At 41.5% G+C, this 18,471-nt stretch overlaps 1 protein-coding gene across 2 annotated transcripts in view; it reads right to left on the bottom strand.

Moving 5' to 3' along the window:
• Positions 1-4,407: 4,407 nt before the first annotated feature.
• The window catches only part of LOC145417477 (pyruvate dehydrogenase protein X component, mitochondrial-like), a 31,087-nt gene continuing 17,023 nt past the window's right edge, over positions 4,408-18,471 (bottom strand). The window contains exons 5-9 of one of the 2 annotated variants that reach the window (XM_080286183.1): positions 17,285-17,448; positions 13,944-14,120; positions 12,600-12,784; positions 11,222-11,322; positions 4,408-4,591 (exon numbers count right to left, since the gene is read on the bottom strand). In XM_080286183.1, coding sequence (XP_080142309.1) covers positions 4,410-4,591; positions 11,222-11,322; positions 12,600-12,784; positions 13,944-14,120; positions 17,285-17,448 — 809 coding nt within the window. In that variant the 3' untranslated portion in view covers positions 4,408-4,409. The remainder of the gene's footprint in view (positions 4,592-11,221; positions 11,323-12,599; positions 12,785-13,943; positions 14,121-17,284; positions 17,449-18,471) is intronic. The other variant, XM_080286184.1, reaches the window with a different exon arrangement.

The following is an 18,471-nucleotide window of genomic DNA, read 5'->3' as shown; positions in this document are numbered from 1 at the left end:
CTAACCCTGTGCTCTAACCGTTCATTAACTCCTTTACTAAAACAGAACCCATCTATATGTCGTTCATTTTAACTAAGCGGATATTTTCGTTCGCTTTTTTAGTGGTTTGGACATGTGAAGAGAATGGAGAATGAAAGACTGACTAAGAGGGTGTATGTAGGTGAGGTGGAGGGAGGGAGAGGGAGAGGTAGACCGAGGATGAGGTGTAGGGATGGAGTTGAGAGGTATATGAGGGGGGGGGGTGAGTGGGGGGGAGGGTAGTCAAATGGTGGGTGACAGAGCGACTTGGAGGCGTTTTGTCTGCGGCCACCCTTTGCGGGATTAGGGCGTCGGGCTATAGATAGATAGACAGATAGATATTTTCGTCCTTTTATAGCTTATTTCCCTTATCTGAATGGCTGAATAAATCAATACTTGGACTCTGTAGCTTTTTATAGCACGTCTTTGTGTCTACCGCCAGCCCTGGATCAACCGTTAAGCAAAATAAGCACGTATTTAGGGCATCAAGGGAAGGGGGGCAGCACAGTTTTTCTCCTAGCTACCAAAGAGGGCAGAGTGGCTCAGTGGGAGAGTGTCGAACTCGGGACCAGGGAGTCGTGAGTTCGAGCCACGCCAGGTAGCTTCCATGCTGGGAGAGGTAGAGCTCTCCTGTCACCTTGCAGGGCTATATGATCAATAAAATCTAGCTCAGGGGAACATTACCCTTCCTAGCTATCAAGCCTTTCAACTCTTACTGCCACACTCGACTTCAGCCAAATTTTTTATAATTATCCTTATTCGACATGTTCGACTTTAATCTACATTATTAAAAAGCATTTTCTCTTTCATGGGGACTAAAGTTTGGTTCGATTGTCGTCAGAGTCACATTTTTTTGTCTCACGGCGGTATGGATATACCAGACGCGTTGAGCAGGGAGGTAGCGGTGAGGTGAGCGTCAACGCGATGCTTGTCTAAATAGGAAGCAACAACCTCGTGCGTGACAGTCAGAAGGTGTTCATCAGTGCAGACATGCCTGGGAATGTCGCTAGGCACTGCGCAACATTTTGGAACATGCTGCATCACATAGTGACAAGTGTGGAGGGTGAGCGGAGCGACAAACCCCCCTGCTCATTCAGTGTGGCCACCGACATAGAATTTAATGAGTTTTATTGTGTCGTATCATCCCTCTCCTCTCAAGCCTCCCTGCTAGTTGCGTCCGGTGTGACCATACTCTAAGAGTTTTGCTTCTGTTCAGTGCAAATACAGTTAGGTGGACCTTCCTTGGAAATAAACCCAAAAGGTCTTGTCTCACCTAACTCACTCTATATACTGTATATACAATTATAAACAGTATATAATTATTGATATATATAGTTAATATTTATACAGTAAGACCTCGCTATAACGGACTGATTTGGGGCCCAAGCCACTCCAAAAAAAAAAGTAAAATTCCAATAAAAGTGACATCCGGACTTCCCCCTGCTAGTCCGGACTTTTTCCGATGTATCAGACATTAGCCCGGATCGCACCAACAGTTTTTGAACTGTTTTCACTACCACTGCAGTACTGTACTGTATCCCTTCACTACAATAATCAAATGGGATAATATATATACTACTACTGTACAGTACACTGATAAACATGTCTTTTATATACCTTATTGTGGTGAACATAGCTGAAGTGGTCAGGCAGTCCAGACTGCTACTGGCTTTATTGGACTTTTTCCAATATATAGGAATTTAGCCCAGTAGCTCCTCAATTGCGATAAAAGCGAATTCCAGTCTATTGAAGTCTGTTATATCGAGGTTTTACTCTGTGTGTGTGTGTGTGTGTGTGTGTGTGTGTGTGTGTGTGTGTATATATATATATATATATATATATATATATATTATAATAATAATAATAATAAAGGTGAGTGTTTGTATGTTTGTTACCTATAAACTCGGCTCCCTTAGGGTATACCCCCACATATGACATATTCTGAATCAGCATGACCCAGAGAGTGTTTTGGTATATACTGTAATTCATTAAGATTAATTGTATGTTGAAAATTTACATTAGGTATATTGGCCGAGGGCCCAATCAGCCCTCCGCAGGAGCTAGCCAAAAAAGGGTGGACTTTTTCGGCTAGTATATATATATATATATATATATAATTACACACACACATTTGTGTATATACAGTACTCATTTTATGTGCAGGGCTGAACAGTACCTAAGTCAGAACACTACACTACAAGCCCCTGAACATCAACCCATCAGGGGTATCTTCCCATGCATACAGCTGATCGAGTTCACCTAGCTAGACTTAAATCAAGACATCACCCTGCCCTCCTCAGCCACCAGCTTAGATCTGGGCTTGGTGGCATCACAGAAGACTATGTGCCTCACTTGTTGAACAGGCCCACACAACATAATGCACATTCTCAAGCAGTGCACAACACATGCCACACTAAAATGCAAACACATTAATGGTGCAGAGAAACTCTAAGATGACCCTGTAGGGACAGTTGTTTTCTGGTGGTCAACAGGTCTGCTGGGCCAGGCAGATGGGAGTTGAGCAACTATAACACATGGGAATAAGAGGAGGGATGATGATGACAATATTTATTATTATCATGGGAAAAGACAAAATTTCAAAAGCTTAGTTGGTGTGTCAATGAGTGTGTCCCAATTTACTAGGAGCAGTATCTGATAATTCTCCTTTTACTCTTTCCCTTTCTTTCTGGATGCTACCTTCATTAGTCTCTTAAATGGGAATTAGCCAGGTTGGGATGATGATGATAAGGATGATGATTATGATGATGGATGTAGAGCTATGACGCAAGAAATACGGTACAAGTCTAAAGCATTATCAGCATTAATTCAGAAAGGCAAGTACAGTGTTTCACTTCCGTACGTTAGAGTTGGTATCACAATACTGTCAATACAAGTCAAGAGTGAAAGCAGTGGAAATGAGTTATTTAAGAGGAGCCTGTGGAGTCACGTGGAGAGACAGGCTGACGAATGAGGATATAAAGAAGCGTTGTGGTGGGGATGAGGATGTGATAGGAAGCGTTAAGAGGAACACACTGAGGTGGTTTGGCCATGTGGAGAGGATGGAGGGTGAAAGACTGACGAAGAGAGTGTATGTGAGTGAGGTGGAGGGGGGAAGAGCGAGAGGGAGGCCGAGGATGAGATGGAGGGATGGGGTGAAGAGGTATATGAGAGAGGGGGGTGTGAGTTGGGAGCAGGGCAGTGAAATGGCGGGGGACAGGGCGACTTGGAGGCGATTTGTTTGTGGCCACCCCAAACGGGATTGAGGCGTCTGGCAATAGATAGATAGATAGAAGTACAGTGCCATAGTTCAATATATTTATTTGAAATTTACAATATTTACAACATAACCATAACAAATTTCGTTTGTATAATTTATTATTTAACTTGTCAGCTTAGTGACCTGTACTATATAAGTTAATAAAAATTTTAGAGTAAAAAAATATCACAAATGACCTGTTTACCAGTATAATAAACAGTAAAACAGCAAAATCCACTGATGACTTTTAAATACTGTTATACCACATATGGTATATAATTTAGAGAAGTAGATCACCATTCAATGTGCATTTATCATATGACCCTAAGAACAGTCCCACACTCAGGAATGGCCCTGTGGCTGACGGGTTGAGGATGGATCTCCTCCTTAGGTTGGAATTAATGAGACCGGTTCTATCTGGTTCTGTGCACAACTACAGTACATGCTGCTTAGCAACTAACACCAAAGAGACTGCAGCAGATGCTAAACACAAACAAATTGGGAAGAATGTTACAGGTAAATACTCTGAAAATTAAAGTGCACAAAACTGATCTGTATGACTACCTAAGAAAATGTTTATTTATACTGAAATAATCAGCTGTTATAAGCATAAACTGACAAGCATATAACTACTTTACCTTATAAGCCATGTTAATATTGTAAGGATAAGGAGAAAAGAAGTGTAAAATTCATGGAAAACTTATGATCCATCAGGCTGTGGCAGCTCTTTCATCCACCATGATCACACAGGACACAACCAGTTTCACTAATTATTGTGCTCGGCCAAAACTGCCATTGTGCTAGTCTAAAGGACATATGAACATGCACACTGAACATTATACTACTGCGTGGCTGTCGCTGTCCATTTATAACTACTTAACAAAGATAATAAAACAATGGAGAGCAAGTTACATAAGCCAGACATATTTTGCAACTTACTCTGGTGGAAAACATCACACCCCTAGATACCAGTGACACAAACCACCACTGTATCATCTCAAAAGTTGAACAGCTAACTACCCACTGCCCCAAATAATTCAAATATCCATAATTTAAAAGCTTTGAGGTAATTCCTGTCTTAACAAGAAATACAGTACAAGTACTGTAATGGCATTAAATAATAGTGGCAAGTATTTTATAGTAATGCAGCAAGTGGATGATCAACAGTTGACGTGTAGGAGCCCAGCAGCATTGTCTTGGGTTCCTCAAGGATCTGCTTGAGTGTGTCCAGGAATAAGGCAGCAGTGTAGTCATCCACGGCAGCGCGATCATACGAGAGGGTTGCCGTCATGTGTGTCACTGGTTGACCACTCTCATCTAAAGAAAGAAGGGAAATTAACCCATGGCGTGCCACTTACCCAACCTTAATCACCTCCAGGGACATGTGGCCTACCCTGTATGGGTAGGTGTGTAATATCAGTTCTGAGATGACAATGTACAATTAAAGATGTTTTGTACTGGTCGTTAATATGGCCACTCTGCTACACCAAGGCCTGTTTTGCAAACCCCCTGCTCCAGTCCACAGGTTTAAGAGGTTGGCTATTTTCCTCAATATTGTTATCATCATCAGGACCTTTTTGCCCACCTAAGGATACAGTAAGATAAGATCCAAAGACAAGGAATGAGGAAGTATGAATGTGGGAGAACTATCAATAGCATGCCCAGTAAAATGGGCAAGATACTCATTCATCATTATCATCTAATCCTGTGTTGCCCATCAGAAGCGTAGGTACCCGGGCTAGACAGGTTGGTCCCACCATTTAAGATGAGAGTGACCAGCCTCACTCATCCCTGAGTGGCATTACATGAGCAGTAAACCCCAACCACCCTTTGGAAAAAACCTGCACAGGCTCAATCCACTTGGGGCACCTTAATTACCCACTAGACCACCAGCTGCCATAATCTGATTATGTGGTTACCACCCATTGTAGTAAATGGTTTCCCGGTGTACAGGAAATCATTTGGCTTATTACTCAGTGTAGAGTCACTTGTAGACAGAAGGAAGCAGAAAGAATGAAGGAAGGAAAGACAGAAGAGGACGGAAGGAAAGAAGGATGGAAGAGAGGAAAGGGCAGTCACTTGAGAGCAGCACTACACTGAGTGGATGGTGAGCACCCCCACCTACCACTAAGCATACATATTAAAATTACAAGAATCCTGGCTCCACTTCAACAGTCTAAACATCTGCAGATATTTTTCTGGCTGCCTTTTTTATAGATGCACTGACAAGGAGTCAATCTGCTGATTATGGGTGAGAAACCCTTATAATGAGCTCCTTTGTACTTAACACATTCAACTGGTTCACTCCCCTTGCCTCATGAACTTCCATACCTTACTTTCTTAACACATTCATTTCCCATATCCATCCACCTTCTTAAACCACCATACTTCCTCCCACCTTCAAACTCACTCACACATACCCTTCCCACCACCTTATCTGCATCCATTCTCACCAAATGACCACATCACGTAAGCACTCTCTCTTTCACCCTAACATCAACAGATTTTTTTTTCCAACTCTGGGCATGGGCTTCACAGCCTATTTCCAAGGCCCAGTGGTTGCCTGACATACCATATACCTCCTGTCACCACTTGAGCAATAACACTCACTGTCCATACTAAATACATGCTTGGACTATCTCATACCAGACTGGTGTACTGGTACAGCAAGGGTATTTTTATGACATGTCAACAGATTTTCTGTTACACCAGTAAAGTCTATTTTAATGAAATTCAAATCCTTAAGCTGTTCCCTGTCCAGGCCAGGATTTGAACCAAGGTCCACTAGGACTGCAGGCCACCTCTCTAATAATACAGCCACAGCCTCCCCCATCTTCACATCTTTTGTGAATCACAATATTTATCGTCCTATTCAATCCATGCACTCCACACACATTCCTCCTAACTACCAATTCCACTGCTCATACTCTTGACTTTTTTTTTCTCATCATGCCAAGTTTCACACTCATAAATTAATATGAGCACCTACACACCTTCTTGCAATCCTCTCCATAATCAAACCTCACTTTAATACCAAGGTCTTCACAGCTCCAACCAGGCGGCCACCTTCATTCCCATGCCAGTCTACTTCCACATCTTATTTCTATTACTGCACCGAAGTACTTAAACTCTCTCACCATTTCATGTCTCTCCATTCAACAGCACATCACACTGACAGTTACCTTCTCTCTCAACAAGAACATCCACATGTTACCATAACTGTATGTTAAAAAAAGAAAAAATAATTATCATCATCATCATCATCCAAGACCTCCTTTCCCACCCTACGGTGGGGTGAGGAGTAGCAGCGTCCAGACAGCCAAATTTGCCCAGTTCAATGGGTCACACTTCCATTCACTCATCATTGAAGCCCACAGAGCTCTGGCTCCATTTGATAGGCCCAAAAAGCCACCATGTACTGTAGTTTCACATGTACAGTATATACTCATCCGACAGAGCCAATCCAAACATTGTCATGTTAAAAAGGGGTGCCAAATCCCAGGTCATGCACTTCTTCACACAAAATTCATCTAGCCAGCTCGATCTCTTGTCAGTCCCTTAACCTCACCAACTTCCATACCTCTCTTCCTCACACACTCATCCACCATATCCTTCCACCTTTTTCTTGGCCTACCTCTCCTTTTTCCTTCTTCAAATTTGCTCAGCTATACCCTTTTCACCATTCTATTGTCATCTTTTCTCTCCACATGGCCATTCCATCTCAGTACACTCTCTTTGATTCTGACTTCCACAGACTTCTTCACTCCGCATCTTTCACGAATCACATTATTTCGTAGCCTATCCACTCTCTGTACTCCACATACATTCCTCAGTAGTCTCATCTCTGCTGCTCTTACTCCTGACTTTTCATTTCAATGCCACACCGTAGTCTCACATCCGTATGTGAAAGTCAGCATTAACATTCCTTCATGTAAGCCTCGTACAGCCGCAACAATCAAGCCTCTGTTTCTTATCAAGGCTTTCATAGCACCAGTTACTCTTCTTCCTTGTGTCACTCTAATTTCCACTTCTTTTGCAAATTTTCCTCACTTTTCTAACATTGTACCCAGGAATTTGAACTCTCTCACCAATTCTATCTTTCTACATTCACTGTAACATATTCATGTTAGTTTTAATACCTGAGTAAAAACATCTGTTGATTTTGCTTTTCTTGTGGACAAACATAAGGCAAGGAAGCATTGGTACAGGGTTTACACAAAAATGCAATGACTTCAAGGACTGAACAATACAGCCATTATTACTTTTATTATCGTATTATGTATTCTTCCTAGAAAGTGCACATTCATGCATGTATGCATACACATGCACATGTGCACACATGCATGTACGCACACACATGCACACGTGTACACATGCATGCATACTCATGCATGCATGCATGCGCACACACACACACACACACACACACACACACACACACACACACACACACACACACACACACACACACACACACACACACACACACACACACACAGAACAACTGGCGTATAAAATTCACAGCTTAATCGTATGCTCACTGGAAGAGGGGAAAGTGCCAAAAGAATGGAAGATGGCAAATGTGGTACCAATTTACAAGGGTGGAAACAGGGAAGAACCCCTGAATTATAGACCAGTGTCTCTAACCAGCATGGTCGCAAAATTGTGTGAGAGAATCCTGAAAAACAGATGGATAAAATATCTGGAAGAGATGAATATTTTGGCTGAATGTCAGTTTGGATTCAGAAGTGGAAGGTCATGTGTTTCTAACTTGTTGAGCTTTTACTCAAGAGCGATTGATGTGGTACAGGAGAGAGATGGTTAGGTGGATTGTGTGTACTTAGACTTAGAGAAGGCCTTTGATAAGGTACCTCATAAGAGACTAATGTGGAAACTAGAATATATAGGAGGACTAAAGGGGAAACTTCTGGAATGGATGAGAGACTTTTTGAGAGACAGACACATGAGGACAGTAATAAAGGAAAAGATGTCTGGATAGAGGGAAGTAACAAGTGGAGTCCCGCAAGGCTCAGTGTTGGCGCCAGTAATGTTCCTGATTTACGTAAATGATATGGTAGATGGAGTGAACAGTTATGCAAGTCTGTTTGCTGATGATGTAAAGATCTTGAGGAAGATAGAGGTTGAGGAGGATTGTAAAATACTGCAGGAGGATTTGGATAGGATACACAATTGGAGCCGGACGTGGGAAATGAAATTTAATGTAAAGAAATGTAAAATATTGGAAATGGGTAAAAGTACCAGGAGACCATCACTGAATTATTTTTTGGGTAATGAATTAATCACAAAAAGGAGAGAAGAGAAAGATTTGGGAGTGCTGGTCCAAGATAGTTTGTCACCAGAAAAGCACATTAACAAGATAGTTGGAGAGACTTATAAACTCTTGACTAACATAAGAGTAGCATTTCATTATATGGATGAGGAAATGATGAAAAAATTGATAGTGGCCATGATCCGCCCCAGGTTAGAATATGCAGCGGTAGTGTGGTCCCCACACAAAAAGAAAGATATAAACAAGATTGAGAGAATACAAAGAACAGCAACCAAGATGGTCCCCAGCCTGACAGATCTGTCATACAGAGAGAGGCTGGAAAAACTGGATTTGCCTTTGTTAGAGGAAAGGAGAAAGAGGGGAGACATGATTGCGGTGTTCAGGACCATGGTGGGAGTAGATAAAATTGACAAAGAAGATCTGTTTGTATGGGATAAGAGAGCAACAAGAGGACACAGAATGAATTTGAAAAAGTCAAGCTGCTTGAAGGATATCAAGAAATATAGCTTTCCTTACAGAAGTATAGACTTATGGAATAGCCTGGACAAAGAGATCGTCCAGTCTAAAAACTTAAACGAGTTTAAAGCTAAATTTGACTTATTGAGAAACAGTGACGGAAACCCACGAGCATAGTACATTCCGTGTATATCACAATTAGGTATATTAGGTAAATACTTAAATATTTGGAACGACTTAGACAAAGAGGTGGTGCATGAGAAAAACATTCATGTGTGTAAAGGTAGACTTGATAAATGTGGATATGGAGACAGGACAACACGAGCATTGCTCAATTCCTGTATACTACAAATAGGTAAATACAAATAGGTAAATACACACACACACACATGTTCCTGATTTACGTAAACGACATGGTGGATAAAATGAACAGTTATGCAAGTCGGTTTGCAGACATGCAAAGATCACGAGAAGAGTAGAAGCTGGAGAAGACTGTAAAATGCTGCAGGAAGATCAGGACAGGACTTACAACTGGAGCCAAGTTTGGGAAATGAAATTCAATGGAGAAAAATGCAAATTATTGGAAATGGGCAAAAGTACAGTGAGGTTGGATGAGGAGGAAATAGAAAATGTGAGTACATTTAAGTACTTGGGTAGTGTGATGAGTAAGGATGGAAATTTGGAGGGTGAAGTGCCTGAAAGGGTACAACAAGGAAGAAAGGTTGCTGGTTCCTTGAAAGCAGTGATAAGAAACAGGAAAGTGAGCATGAAAGTGAAAAAGTTACTACATGACAGTATTGTGATACCAACTCTAACGTATGGAAGTGAAGCTTGGAAGTTGTTGGAGGGACACAAGTCAAAAGTGAGAGCAGTGGAAATGAGTTATTTGAGAGAAGCATGTGGAGTCACATGGAGAGACAGACTGTCAAATGAGGATGTGAAGGAGCGTTGTGGTGTGCATGTGGATGTGATAGAAAGTGTTAGGAGAAACACACTGAGGTGGTTTGACCATGTGGAGAGGATGGAGAGTGAGAGACTGATGATGAGAGTGTATGTGAGTGATTTGGAGGGGGAGAGAGGGTGGGGGAGGCCAAGGATGAGATGGAGGGATGGAGTGGCGAAGTATATGAGAGAGGGAGGTGTGAGCTGCGAGCAGGGCAGTGAAATGGCAAGGGACAGGGCAACGTGGAGACTTGTTTGTGGCCACCCCGTATGGGATGAAGGTGTCTGGCAATAGACAAAGAGATAGATAGTAAAAGTACTTAGAGGCCATTACTGAATTACTCAATGGGAAAGGTACCAATTACAAATGCGAGAGAGGACCTGGGAGTGTTTGTCCACAATAACTTGTCACCTGAAAACACATTAGCAAGTTTGTCAGAGAGACATATCAGCTCTTGACAAACATAAGAGTGGCATTTCAATACACGGAAGAGCACATAATGAAAAAGTTGATGGTGGCTATAATCCACCCCAGGTTAGAACATGTGGCAGTGATGTGGTGCCCACATAAAGGGAAAGATTTAAACAAGACTGAGAGAACAGAAAGAGCAGCAAACAAGATGGTCGCAAGCCTGGCAGATCTATCATACAAGGAATGACTAGAAAAGCTGAGTCTGCCATCTTCAGAAGAAAGAAGAATGAGGGATGTCATGATTGCAGTGTTCAGGACCATGATGGGAGTAGACAAAAATGACAGAGAAGATCTGTTTGTATGGGATGAGGGGGGAACAAGAGGACATGGAAAGTAATTGAAAAAGACAAGTGGCTTGAAGGATATCAAGAAATACAGTTTTCCATATACGAAGATGCACAGACCTATCGAATAGCCTGGACAAAGAGATCGTCCAGTTCAAAAACTTACCGTAAATGAGTTTACGGCAAAGTTTGACTTGTTGAGACACAAAGACGACACCACAAGCATAGCTCGTTTCCTGTATATCACGACTAAGTAAATACTGTACTACTGTAGGTAAATACACACACACACACACACACACACACACACACACACACACACACACACAAATTTCTATCTATCAAATGGTATTTTAAAAAAAAAAAAAAAAAAAAAAAAAAAAAAAAAAGGATCATAAAGCAAAGAGTGACAGGATGTGAACTGCTTCTATTAGTATACAGTAGGTGAGGCTGCACAAGGGAGACATATATGTATCCAGTGTTGTATGGTTAGTGTGACATACCTAAAACCAGTCTGCTGCCTCCAACTGCCAAGATGCCACACTGAGGTGGGTTGATGATGGCACTGAACTCCTTGATTCCAAACATTCCCAAGTTTGATATTCTGAAAAATTAGTCTTGGCATCAGACTTGAGAGTTTCAATGTCTATGCATACAGAAAATAACAATACCTTCAAGTTAACAGGACTCTGAAAGTTTAGATGTTACTTAACCCAATGCATAATAACCATAATTATCCTCTTCTCTGCCCTCCTATTTCCTGAGGAACACCTAAGCACAAATAGTTAGCTACAGCAGAATGGTCTGAGACTGGTATATTTTTACAACGACATTTTCACTATTAATCCTCAATCTAGGTCTTCATGAAACACTGCTCTGATTTCTTTTCCCATAATTGGAATGGTCTTTTTCTTTCTTCCAATGTCTAACAGATATTTTTTTGTCTCCGTGTTTTTAGCATTAAAGGGAAGCAGTAACGCTGTTGCCACCAAAAGCTAAATTTAGCCATGTGCTACTGTGGTCGTGGATTAACATGAACACACTTGTCAGTGAATGAGACAGACTGTAACTCCACTGTGCTTTTATAATGCTATGCAAACTGTCTGTGGAGTCTGCAAGCATTTGGAATCTGATGGATGTGCAAAGGACACTAAAGCCAAGGCTGATGATGACCTTAATTGGTTCTACAAGATCTTTTGTGATAATAAATTGTCATTTTGAATCAGTTGTTTATCTTACCAGGACTACTACAAAATCCACTGATATCCTTGAACATCGCTGCTCTAATTCAGATTACAGTAATGTGCACACAAGGAGAGGGAGAAGAGTGATAATATAGGAAAGAAAGTTCAGGAACGAAACTCCTTACTTCTATCTCCCCATTTGTGTGTTATAAGGATTACTACAAGGGTACTGGCAACACAACAATAGAAGGTGGGTTTATTACATCCATGTCACTTCTGATTCAATGTGCCAAATCAGGGGGTGGTAGTTGTCAGCATTTTTGCTCCCATCCACTTAGCCTAGCCTAGTCCTCATTTAAAACACATGAAGAATATATGCATGACACTGTCTCTTCCTCCATCTCAAACGGTAAAACAAACCTTCCTCAGGTAAAATGAGTGGTAAAAAAAGCACAGGAAAGAGCTTAAGTTCTTTGTTTCTCAAATGTTTTGAAATACTCAGAGCCCATCTTCTGTGTAGTCTGAAACATCAGGGAAATAAAGAAACTAAGCTTAATCCTGTGTATCCCTCCCACCTATTTTACGCACTCATCACTACAAACCTCTCATCTCCTTTGTGCACGAGGTAGCATGAATATGCCTCCTCAAAGGTGACTTGTTCAAGCTTGAAGTCAAAACACGACCAGTTTAAACTTACGTGAATGTACCCCCCTGAAACTCGTCCAACTTGAGCTTGTTTTCACGTGCTCGGCCAGCCAAATCTCTCACTCTGGAAGCAATTTCTTCAACCCCTATGGTGTCGGCTCCTCGCACTATTGGAGTGATGAGGCCAGCTGGGGTGGCCACAGCAACACTTACGTCAACTTGATTTGCCATGGTCAACTGAAATCATTGCAGAATGACATTAGTTTGTATCCAAACCCTGTTTATGAAAGAAAAAGATGCCTGCTGTACAGTGTATCTGTTAACTGACTAAATACTGTATCTGTGTAATTTGCTGCAAATTTTTATGAAAGTACAAGTAATGAAATGGATATTACACTCCCTTTATTATAAATCATGTATTTTTTAAACACTTATCTTGCTGTTAAATCCACAGTTAATTAAAGAACTACAATGTGCTCACAGAGAGCATTCATTCACCAATGTCAATAACATTGAAGATTTATTGCTGTACTTCCTCTTTTCTACCAGACGAATAGTTGTGGTCTTACATGGTCAGTAAATTAATTTGATGGTCTTGGTTGGCCCTGTTACTGTAACTCAGAGATGGCATACCTCCGCTGATGCCATTGAAATTTATTATTTATTCCTGCATATGCAATTGGATCCACCTCAATATCTCATCACCTCTTCCTTGTACCACTGCCATCCTACCTAGCAGATTTCACTGAAATTCATTTACAACACTCCAAAACATACACAAAAAGATAGACAGACAGACAGACACGGGTGCATACATAACCTCCCTTCCACATTGTGCTGGTGGAGGCAAAAATAGACGAGACAATAAAGCTGATCTGCCAGTTTCTCCTAACTGATGGTACTGGACACCTACTATAAGGAGGAAGTTGTGATGTTCTCGAATGCATCACTGTCTTATGAGGACTGACTGCACCAGTTACTGAACAGAACTAAGGACCATATCCTCATGAAATCAAGAGGCTTTCTAGCAACTCTTCCTTATGGTACCACTTTACTTCTGTATCTGTTGCTGATGAGGGACTAACGCTTAGTGGTGCTGTGCACCTTGGGTCGAACACCTGTGGTGTTCACCCTGGATACAAATCTTCTCGTATTTCCCTGCATTTCGCTGTGGGAAGGACCCTTGTTCAACCCTAGTGGGGTACTGTACTGTCTACCACAAAGGGGTGCGGGCTCTCTACACTGTGAGTATGTTGTGCTGAGCCTGTGGGACAGCACCATGGAGGTAGCTGTTTGCCTGTGGTCAACAGATCTGCTCAGTCAGATATACTGGGGTTGGGCAACAACAACAACTTTTGTATCTGGTACATTAACCCACGCAATGTGACTTACTCACCTGATCTCCATTCCAAACACAGTTCATCTCTGGACATCGAGTGAGAGCCACTGCCACGGCCTTAATGATGAGGTCGTTGATGCTCACATTTGCACCCTCTTTCTTGAACTCCTTCCTCAGTTCCACCAACTTGTCTGCACTGCATTCTAACGTCCCATATGAGTGAGCAATCCCAGTCTGCCAGAAGACTGCTCACAATATAACAGAACTCATGGAGTAATAATGAATATCAACATTAATATAAAAGAATGAAGAAAAGATGTTTGGTAACATGATCAACATCGTCATATCCAAAGCCTTGCTCCTGCTGAGAATCCCACAGCAGATATCTGCCATTCTCTCTTACTCAATTTCTCTCTGTTTCATTCATGCACATCAACAATTCATTCAATTTCTCATGCTTACAATCGATCATTTTAACGAAGTCCACTTTTACATCCCGTAACATGAAAAATTCTCAACTGTTTATTGGACACAATTAATTTCCATATCGCAGAATTGCTGGTTCTTTGAAAGCAGTGATAAGAAATAGGAAGGTGGGCAAGGAAGTAAAAACATTTCTGCATGATATCAATGTGGTGCCAACTCTAACGTATGGAAGTGATGCTTGGACCTTGTTGGAAGGACTCAAGTCAAGAGTGAGAACAGTGGAAATGAGTTACCTGAAAGTTACATGGAGAAACAGACTGACATATGAGGAAGCGAAGAAGTGCAGTACTGTGGAAGTGGATGTCATAGAAAGCATTAGGAGAAATACAGTGAGGTGGTTTGGCCATGTTGAGAGGATGGAGAGTGAGAGACTAACAAGGAGAGTGTATGTGAGTCGAGGGGGCAGAGAGAGGGGGAGGTTGGGGATAAGATGGAGGGATGGAGTGGAGAGGTATATGAGAGAGGGGAGTGTGAGCTGAGGGGAGGGCAGTGATATGGCAGGGGACAGGGGAACATGGAGGCAATTTGTTTGTGGCCACCCCTTACGGGACTGAGGTGTCTGGCAACAGATTGACAGATTGATAGAAAGCATTAAAAGCAGCACAGGACGCGGTGTTTTCTTCAAGTCATTCACCCTAAGACTGTTTTCAACACTTTATTCTTCTCGACATTTTCTTCAAGTCAAGTCATTCACCCTGAGGACTGTTTTCAACACTTTATTCTTCCTCTCACCACACAATTTTATTAAGCTTCCAAGAAATTTTCTGAAAGGAAGAGGTTAAATACAGACTACAATAAGCTCTTCAGTTTCATGTCTTTTATAAGCTGAATAAAATTTTCTGATGGTGACAAGATTAAACTAAGACATCGTATTGCAAAGGCCAACCACTCAATATTCAACCAAACTTACCAATTACTGTACTGTACTCACACATTATCCAACTGGGAAAGGAATTGAGGATGGCCTTAAGGATGACACCAAACCTGAGAAAGTTGTCATACTTCACCTGCCTCACCCATACCCCCACCTCCCCTGCCACACCCATACCCTCACCCCCCCTGCCTCACCCATACCCTCACCTCCCCTGCCTCACCCACACCCTCACCTCCCCTGCCTCACCCACACCCTCACCTCCCCTGCCTCACCCATACCCTCGCCTCCCCTGCCTCACCCATACCCTCACCTCCCCTGCCTCACCCATACCCTCACCTCCCCTGCCACACCCATACCCTCACCTCCACTGCCACACCCACAGCCTCACCTCCCCTGCCTCACCTCCCCTGCCACACCCACAGCCTCACCTCCCCTGCCCCACCCACAGCCTCACCTATCGTCTCTGAATAACCTCACTTTCCAGTCTCCATGTATCCATCCTTACACAACACAGCACCAACATATTTAATGCTAACTCCTCAAGCTCCTCCCTCACCTCTAATCTATTCACTCGCTTCTCCATCCATTCCATACTATATAAGAGAATTTACTGTGTCATGTTCTTTCCTTGTAAATGCTCTAATTTACTCTTACTTGCTCTCACTTTCATTTTTGTTCTTGTGCATACCCACTCATACTCACCTACCATCAAAATATTTATATCAACAGCACGCAGTCAAGTTAGCCCTTTTCTGGTTGGAACAGCTCTAGCATTCTGTTCCAGCTAACACTTGATAATTCTACAATGCTGAGAGGGACAGCGTTAATACTGACAGCTTGAGTGACCTTCCAATTCCAGTGTAGCTCCTTTCAGCTCCTAAGCCTGATGTCCTCACTTTCTACTACAGAACTACCCCATCCACAAGCATTATCATCATACCTATCACAATCCTGACTCTAGTTCCCACTACAAAAAACAACTAAATAAATATACATATACATAAATAATAATGCACACACACACATGCATGCATGCATGCACAAAAGAGGAGATAAAAAATGTACCAGTTAACCCACACATCCCTGCCTTACACCTCCATTTATATTGACAGCATTGCTAATCTCCTGCCCAGTCTCCATACTTGCCTAAACATTATCATCACTGTCATCACCATCATCATCATCACTATTTTTCCAACATTTCTTTTAATTACAATATTTGAGGGGTGAGAAGAAAGCAGTCACAGGAACATGAGAGCATGAAAGCAAGAGGCCATACATATTATCACCCATCATTCAAGCCTTCAAAATTCATTGTTCCAACTCAGGGTCAAAATCATCCACAAAGTATTGATGCACTTTACAAAGGACAATGGGAAAAAAGTCATTCATTAAATCTATGGCTGAGTTAAATAAATAAATAAATAAATAATGTGCAACTCTTAACATGTGCCTCTCCATATGTACTAGTGCATCATTCATTCATTTAATCAAACCATCTACACATACTTTTTTTTTCCCCTTTGACAAAAAGAATACCTTACTCTACAGCTTTCAAAAAATTTGTCTTTTTAAATCCAAGCCAACTGATGCAACTTACATACTGGTACATCCCTTTATCAGTCCAATTTCCACTGGTCACACTCTTGGCTTTTCAATTTACAACATATGGGTTTCATTGCCATATATTAATGTGGGCATTTACACAATGTTAAGTCCTCTTGTCATCTTCTGCTGCAAGGGACACTATGTTGTCAAACCAAGGTATATTTCCTGGCTGGCAGAGCTGATGCAAATTCTTACTCTCACAAATTTTGAGAGATGTATCGAGTTTATAAACAATGAAGTATTTGATCACTGACTGCCTTGTGTAAGAAATTCTCTCCAGCACTGCAGCACTTGGTGTCAGTTGTACGCTGGCTTATCAGTTTATTTCCAGTGGTTGTTGTGTATGCCATGTGACAAAAAAAATAAATATATAAAAAAAATAAGTAAACAACCCCTAATTGTAAGAATGAAAGTAAGACAAGGTTCATGCCTTTGACTGGGTTAGTCGCTTGGCGATGGTTCTCCTCATACTGGTAACTTCCATGTCTGCATATTCCTGTCCCTCGGCAATGACCAGTGGTGGTGGTGGTGGTGTCACTGCTGGGGCTGGCTCAGGAGCGGCAGCAGCAGGTGACGGAACACTGGGTGGAGATACTGAAACATACCAGGTCATTATCTATTAACTGAAGTATACTACAGTTAACCTATCAGCAAGTTAACACCATCTTAATACTGCCAGATGATTCTGTTCAAGATTAGGAAGGACCTCTCTACTGAAGCACTTATGATCACTTCATGTAACCCTTCCAGTTGGTAAACTCTCTCCTAAGTTGAATAAATTAGCCAGGAAACTGTGAGAATAAAATACAAAACCATCATAATGTTGGGATTAATCCCTTGCACACACAACTTGTCATTTTTATCTTACTCTCAGAACTGTCAGACTGACAACTGTCATTTTATTTCATTCTTAGATCTGACATATGACTTTATTCAGCTTAGGAAATGCCTTTTTTAAATACAGCAATTATACACTGCCTTCAAATACCCTTCACTACCAGACCTCTCCCCATAGCTGAAAAAATAAATAAATAATAAAAACGTAGGTAGGAAAAACATAAAAACAGCGCTGGGCTAAAAGGGTTAATAAACACAGAGGAACTGGAAGATCCAAACTTCCACACTGATGGCAGCTGAGAGCATCTGGCTGTTCACTGAAGGAATAGCTTCCTTACATATCATCTTTTTTAATATTATTAATGATCTCAAGTTAATAGCGGATTACATAAAAAAATGCTTATTAACTCTAACTGCATGGTATTCTCAGAAATGAATACTACAATACTGTCCAATGTTGGTACTGATAAGACTTCTAGGTGTGTCAACAGCAGAGAAAGGACTGCCTGAGACAGTTTCTGAAGTCTCCGAATGCTTCAAATTTTCTTGGTTGAATAAAATCTTCTGGTGTTAGCCTGAATATCATCATCATCATCATCTATGATACTTCACTGCAGAATAAAGGATTCCCTCAACACTCTGTATTCTGATCAATGAGCTGTTTGCCAAGTCCAGCCCAATTTTGGCATTAAAGCAAAATATGGTGCAATGCTAAAGCGTACCGTATGACTCAGCCAAGTTTTATTACATTATTTGTGAGAAGTCATGACTGACTAATGA

This window comes from Coenobita brevimanus, chromosome 110 (genome assembly GCF_032717465.1).
Source record: "Coenobita brevimanus isolate Jiangsu-jjx chromosome 110, ASM3271746v2, whole genome shotgun sequence".
NCBI classification, from domain to species: Eukaryota; Metazoa; Arthropoda; class Malacostraca; order Decapoda; family Coenobitidae; genus Coenobita; species Coenobita brevimanus.
The sequence above is the reverse complement of the archived record's forward strand: the minus strand, read 5'-3'. Positions and strand labels throughout refer to the sequence as shown.